The sequence below is a fragment of the Glycine soja genome, chromosome 10 (assembly GCF_004193775.1).
Source record: "Glycine soja cultivar W05 chromosome 10, ASM419377v2, whole genome shotgun sequence".
NCBI classification, from domain to species: Eukaryota; Viridiplantae; Streptophyta; class Magnoliopsida; order Fabales; family Fabaceae; genus Glycine; species Glycine soja.
In genome coordinates, this window is record NC_041011.1 from 11416179 (window position 1) to 11423864 (window position 7686).

At 27.2% G+C, this 7686-nt stretch overlaps 1 protein-coding gene across 1 annotated transcript; it reads right to left on the reverse strand.

Moving 5' to 3' along the window:
* Nucleotides 1–504: 504 nt before the first annotated feature.
* On the reverse strand, nucleotides 505–6626 carry LOC114370038 (probable carboxylesterase 15). The gene is made up of 2 exons (XM_028327330.1): nucleotides 5681–6626; nucleotides 505–1027 (listed from the first exon to the last, which is right to left on the reverse strand). The coding sequence occupies exons 1-2, from the start codon at nucleotides 6370–6372 to the stop codon at nucleotides 721–723; spliced, it is 999 nt and encodes a 332-aa protein (XP_028183131.1). The 5' UTR covers nucleotides 6373–6626; the 3' UTR covers nucleotides 505–720.
* Nucleotides 6627–7686: the final 1060 nt, after the last annotated feature.

The following is a 7686-nucleotide window of genomic DNA, read 5'->3' on the forward strand; positions in this document are numbered from 1 at the left end:
GAACCATCTGTTGCTATATCAGAAGTTATATATTTTAAGTTTGATTAATGGTTTGAAGTTTGAATTTTAGGTATACGTGTTAAATATTAAAACAAAAAATTTTGTCATTTATATATAATGGTCTTAATCAATTTGAAGTTTATAATAATTTATGCCCTTTATTTAATAACTTGAACTAGATCATTTTGACTAAGTTTTATTGTTAATTTGATTTGTTATTATTAATTAGTATAAATTTATTTTAACAAAAAAGTATTTTTTTAGAGCAGTCATTGTAACTTACATTAAGAATATAATAAAATATATTATACTAATAATATATGATGCGGGGATCATATATATTAATTTTCTGTACTGATCGAATTATTTATTAGCATAATATCTTATACTATTAGTAAAAATTCATAATTTATATATTAACAATTTATTAAGTTCTATACCAAAATCAAACTTAAATAAAGACAAACGGTTGTAAATTAACTCTTTTTTTAGAGGATTAACACAAAAAAAAAAAAAGATAGCAATTACAACTTTGCAATGCAGCATTTTCTAGTTAAAAATAACATATATAAAATTAACAATTGACTACATTCTCCATCTGCAACCAACGTACACTTATTACCCTTTTTACCAAACTAGAAAACATGGATTAACTCTAGATCACTACATATGAAAAGTCTAACACCCTTTGATGATATTTTTTTTTTTCACATATATATTCTAATTAGAATTTTCAAGCATGAATCGTTTAATGATTTGCACGAGCTCTTCTGCAGCCTCTGAGTGCGAATCATGAGTGAGAAAGCCATGTTCCTTCCCCTCAAACTCAACGTATTCAATGTTCTTCCCTTGTTCTCTTAACCTTGTTGCATAGTCCGCTGCTCTGTCCTTCAGCAATTCATTGCCACCAACTATTACTAAGATAGGGTCAAGCTTCACATGTCCAAGGTTTGGACTGTTAGGTCCAAAAGGGTTCGCCAATGGGTGATCTCTTGTCTCTCCAATAGGTATTGACAGCCTCCAAAATCTGCTTGAAGGAAGAGTTAAACCCTATCAACACATATAGAACAGTGATATAATGCTATATATAAATAGCAATGATAATGTTATTCCACATTTTGGAGTAAATTAAAGTTAAAATAAAAGAGAGATGAGAAGAAAGAAGAAAAAGGTAGAAAGAAAGTGATAGATATGCAAGTGGGGATGCAAAAGGAAGAGAGATCAAGATAAAAAGGAAAATGAAATAGAAGAATATGTGAATGTATGTTGAGTATACTCCATAAAAGGAGTGATCGATAGGCCCATAGCAATATAGATTCTAGCACACTTTTTTGTGAGTGTCCAATGACAATAGTGAAAATTGAATCTAAGACGTCATGTATATTACCCAAACAATGATAAATGTTATTCCACATTTTGGAGTGAAATAAAGTTCAACTAAAAGAGAGATGAAAAGAAAGAAGAAATAGGTAGAAAGAAAGTGATCGATATGCATGTGGGGATGCAAAAGTAAGAAAGATCAAGATAAGAAGGAAACATGAGATGAAAAAGAAAATAGAAGAATATGTGAACGTATGTTGAGTATATTCCATAAAGGGAGTGATAGACTGATAACAATATAGATTTAACACACACTTTTGTGTGTGTCCAATGAAAATAGTGAAAATTAAATCTAACACTTAATATATATTACCCAAACTCTCCACTACTAACTTGATTCTAGCTAGTAAGTCATCACTAACACTCTTTCAGGCATATTTTGTTTTATTATTGTTTGAAATTCATTACAAACTATAAAATCATGAGTAAGATTAAATGAGAATAGATACCCATCAAATTTTATGTTTTTCAATAAATTTAAACCAATAATAAAAGAAGTATATCGAAGAGATTGAGTGTGTTGCTAATACTTTTGTATTTCATAATTGATTGAGAACAAATATTAATCAAAATTTTGAGAATTATTTTCACATGTAATTGTAAAAATAATTTTTTACCATATATAAGTATATATAAATAGTTAAATTAAAATAAATAAAATTAATCTTATTTATTTTTATATAATTAATTTTATATATAATTAAAATTTGTTATTCTGATAATAATTAGTGTGAATAATTCTCACATGATATGCTTAGTTGAATTAGCCAACTCTCTAAAAAGTGGATTGCCTTACTTGATAAAAGTTTCTATATAATTTTGTTGTTTGAGAATATGACAACAGAATTGAATTTTAAGTGATTGTCCACATGCTGAATGATTTTGCTTTTGGTGTAGTACACATATTCACCACTTTCTCATTGTGTACCCACTTCTTTCATAGGTTGTATTAGGTATTTTCCAAAAAAGAAAAAGTTTTACTTTGCACGTGGAATATCATATTAATTAATTAAAATTCTAAAAATGTAACTAAACTAGAAACAAGTAAATTCAACTAAAATAGTGTACTTTAAATAACATACAGGCATAGTTTTTCTTTTGAGAGAGCTAAACATTCCATGAGAAATGTTTACATGAGTTGTTTAATTTTAATTTTAAGTAACGTTGCTTAAATTTTTTTTTCTTCGCATATATGCTTAATAATATTATGCTATAAATAACATATTTTTAAGTATCATATGATCCATAAAATTAATTTAAACACTTATTTTAGTAATTTTAACTTTGGAGTAAAATTTTATTTAAAATACTTAAATTTATATTAAATTGTAAGATTCACAAAATTATAATAAGTAATTCATAATATAATATAAGTAACTATGCATAGATGTTCTAAGTATTTGTCATTATCATAGGTACTGCATTTAATATGCATGCTGATCTAATTTTAGAAAATTGAACTCAAATATTTGATAAGAAAGGCTTTACATATACCACGTGTATTATTTGCGAATGCATGCTAATTAAGGCAATTAAAATTTTTCATTAAAAATATTAATTTTGTCAAAATAAAATTATAAATATTTTTTAAGTAATTCAAGATATTTAGTGAAATATATTTAATATTTTTAATCAATAGTTTTAATACGTTAATTAACTAAATTTAAACAAATACTACTATAATACAATACAGAAAGACTAACGACTGATAAAAAAAAATAGAAAGACTAACTGTGTTTTACGCATCTCCTAAAAAGCTAATTACTTCACTAGATAAAACTTCCCAGATTACTCTGTTCTTTCAGGATGAGAACTGATTGACTTTCAAATAATTAAGTTGATTACAAAGCATTTCACTTTTTTTTTCAATACTATTTTGATGATAATAAAATTTAATCAATTTTCCACGTTTTGGAGTATCTATCCGAATATTCCCCACACGTTAATTTTAATTAATAAAGTTTGATGTATAGCAATATAATTTTTTAAAAAATGATATATTATATTTTGATTTATCAATTATTTTTCTTGTTCTGCTTGTGAAGTTATGTATACCATTATAGTCAGGTAACTTTTCTCGTAAAAAAACAATTGTATTATATGTTAAACGTTTATATTCACTGCACACAAAATCTATCAACTGAAACTTTTATTATCTCTATATTGGAATATATCGTTTTTACCACTTTCTAGTTTCTACTTAGCTATATTAAATAAAAGGTTTAATTAAGTTTTAAATTCCTCTAATTTTTTCAGATTTTAATTTTTAGGTTCTTTAGAATTTATTTGATAATTTTTAATTCTTCATTAATATTCTGTCGGCACTTTTATTCTTAGTGCCTCAAAATTTTCTTCATCATTTTTAGTCCTTCATTTTTATTTATTGTTATTGTTTAAAATATATAAAAATGAGAGATTAAAAATAGATAAAATAAGAATTAATCTTGAACAATAAAAATAAATGAGGGACTGAAAAATGAGGGACTAAAAAATAGGTAAAGAACTAAAAATATTGATAAAAATTAACAAGAAATTAAAATTTGATGAAAAAAATTTTTAAAGGACTAAAAAATGAGATATGAAAAAGTTGAAAAATTAAAAACTTAATTAATCTTAAATAAAATTATAATAACAAATATCTGAACCAACCTATTAGTACAAGTTCTGTCTTCTTTTTGTGTGTGTGTGTGAATTAGTACCTGTTAGTATGACCCATTCAAACTGGAAATAATATATAATTACGACAGCATATGAAATTTGAAAACAATGAATGGCCAAAATCCTAAATGAATGATCATTCGACACGTTAGAAACTATATTTGGAAGAAAACATGATGCAGGTGATGATGTGAAAGTAAAGAAATAAAAAACTAAAATAATATAAAGTTAATGTAATAATTGAGGTGCAAAAAAAATAAAACTAAATTTAATGAAAAGTCAAGAATATAAATAAAAGTTCTTGACAGTAACGTTTCTCTTTCTGCATATTAGTTGAACGTGGAACCGGTGGCACCAAGATGCGACATAAAGAAGTGCAACACGGACTTTATAGCAAATGTTGCTATCGCTTGGGAATGACATGTTTGAATTTTGGCCTTTCGCACCATGATTAATATTTTGATTTAATTTGCTCACGTTCCAGAAACTATATCAAACTAAATCATTATATAATTTCAGATTGTTTTAGAGATTAGACTAAGACATTATGCATATATCATACGTTGAATGCCTATAGTCTTCTTCTTGTTGTTGAATGAAATGCCTATTAAGTATTAGTCTTGTTCACATTTAAAAAAGTTAGGAGATTATATATATATATATATATATATATATATATATATATATATATATATATATATATATATAAGAGATTAATATATCGACAATTTAATGTAAATTTATGTATGACTATTATATTTTAAATTTGTTGTATATATTAGTAAAATAAATATACTAATATGATTTTGTAAAGCATATAAAAGATTAACCCAAAACTAAAATATGATACAGTGTTAAATATTAAATAAGAGATTTTTTTTAATAAAATTTCAATTAACATAATCAAGGTATTTGATATTATTATAAATTTTGAAACAAATTAAATAGTATATACACAAATATTAAAATTAAATATATAAAAAAACCACTCTTTTTTAAATAAAATAATATATATATATATATATATATATATATATATATATATATATTATTTCAAATGAAAGTATAACAGACTTAAAATGAAATAAATTTATAAAGTAATTATATTTTAAATTCATTTTTAAATTTTATAATTTTTTAACTATCATTTTAGTTTACCTTAAATAAATGAGTATTTTTTATGTTCTAAATGATAATAAACATAAATTTATTAAAATTATTTATTTTTATTTTTTTAGATAATTTTTTTTAATACATAATATATCTTCTTCCTTAAAAAATAATCTCATTCCTAAGTTTGTTTTATTAAATCAGTTTCACAAATTCGACTGTATCGCTGAATGAGTCACAATCTTTGAGTTCCAATAAAAAAATATATGAAGAGTATATTACTTGTTATATATGTATTTTATACGTTATTTTGTAATTATCTAATTACAAAAAGATAGTGAATAAAAAAACACTTTTAAAAGAAAAAAGATACCGTTGAAAAGTAAAAACTTCACTATTCTAATTGTGGACTAGAATCAAATAACAAATATCTTGCCACCAATGAGTGACACTTCTATATATGGTCGTGAGATAAGCATAATTTTTTCTCTCAAAGGGTTAGTAAAAATGTAGTTGAATTTTCAGCTCTTACCTGTCGAGCAACTCAAGGGTCAGCATTTGTTCCGGTGGACCCACCTCCGACCTAGTCCGAACCACCCCACCGAAAAAGGGGCCCAGCAGAACGTAACCTCGTACGCGAACCGGGTCCATCTCCCTCGAACCGGGTCCGAGCTGAACCGCCAAGTGGTGAGCAATGTTCCCGCCAGAGGAGTCACCAAGGATGAAAACACGGTCAAAGTCAACACCCCGGGTCACCCACTCGTCCCCGCCGTGGTGACCCTTCTGCCGCTGGAGCCACCGCACGGCCTCCACCCCGTCGTCCACCGCGGCAGGAAGGCGGTGTTCTGGGGCGAGACGGTAGTCCGGGGCCACCACGGCGGCACGGAGGCTCGTGGCAAGACGCACACAGCACGAATGCATGTGTGGCCACGCGCGCGAGCCAAAGCAGAAGCCGCCGCCGTGGAGAAACATCACCACGGGCAACAACTTCTTGTTGTTGTTTTCGTTGTCGTCATCATCATTGTCCTCAAATTTGGGTTTGTAGAAACGGAGGTGGAGGTTGAATTTTTTGAGGAAGACAAAGTCTTTGAATTGTACGAGGTTGTCGTGTTGGGTAGGTTGAGGTTGTTCTTGGAAGTTGATATTGGAGCGCAAAACGGTGCCGTCACTCAGGAGTTTGAGGAGGCCCATGCAGTCCTCTACTACGTGGGGAGGGAAAGCCATTTTAGAGAAAAAAAAACGTTGTTTTGGTTACGTTATAAACCAAACACACCTTAGTGGTGAGGGAAAGTGAGAGTGATGAGGGGCTATAAATACAAACACATAAGAGGCGAAAAGATACCAGAATATGGCGCTACGTTGGTGACTTTGTTAGTAGTGGGGTACGTAGGAGAATGGAGGGTTTTTGTATCTTGGTACCACTCTGGTGTGGAACTGTCAAAGTCCAGCATTAAAACTTTTGCCCACTATAATCAACCTAATAAATTAAGGTCATAAATTAATTAGGTGAAAAGATAAAACAAAATTGATTATTAGTGGACAACCAAAATTGTTTAGTAAAAACAAAGAAAATTGGTGAGAAGAAATAGAGTGAATGAAAATAAGAAAGGTGAAATGATCAAAATAGATGAGAAGTAGGATCGATGGATCAAAAATAAGGAAGGTGAATGAAGCATTTGAGAAATAAAGTAAAAATATATAAAGATTTTAATTTAAGTTAGATATAGGAAAGAGATAAATTTGTAAATGAAAATAAGTGAGAAATTAAATAAAAAAATTAGTGGTTTTTAGCTCACATATTTTTATTTCTTTCATTTCTCATTTTCCTTCTACCAGACATACTCATGTTTTTTTATTTTTCACCTATCAATTTTTTTTTATCTCTTCATATTATTTCTCCTTCACCAAATAGAAGAATGATGAGTTTTAATGAAGAGTTTGAAGTGTATACATGTTCACATATCATTACTTAAAAAGAAATTATATCCATTACATTATTTGTATAATTTTTTCATAATTAAGAGAAGTATATATATATATATATATATATATATATATATATATATATATATATAAAATAAAATAGTGAATGTGATTATGAGAAATAAAAAATATTATAAGTTTTATTTACATAATATTATTCAAATATTTAATTTAAGTTGATGAGATATTAAAATTAAAATTAAAATACATGATTTTTTTTTCATTTTGAATGAATTAAATTCTAAAGCTTTTTTTGAAGGAATTAAATTCTAAAACTTAAAAAGTGAGCTAATTCGCTTTTTTTTTTTAAGTTTTTATCATTATGTAATTTAGAAAACGGTTAGACTCATGAATCCAAGAACTGGAAAAGTCATATAAAAGGTAGTTGATTGAATCCATTCGTTAAAATGGATATACATTAGGAAATAAATCGTTAATTTTTTATAGATATTTTTAAGTATTATTTTTTAATTAAAATTGAAATTTTCCTAGGATAACTTATCTTGATCTTTAATTAGTTCGAATCTTCATTATCCACTTTATTAGAGTGAAATT

Coding starts and splice junctions, on each gene's coding strand:
- LOC114370038 (XM_028327330.1), bottom strand. CDS start 6,372: ATGGCTTTCCCTCCCCACGTAGTAGAGGACTGCATGGGCCTCCTCAAA. Junction 1,028..5,680: donor ACCCTTGAGTTGCTCGACAG/GTAAGAGCTGAA, acceptor TCCTTCAAGCAG/ATTTTGGAGGCTGTCAATAC.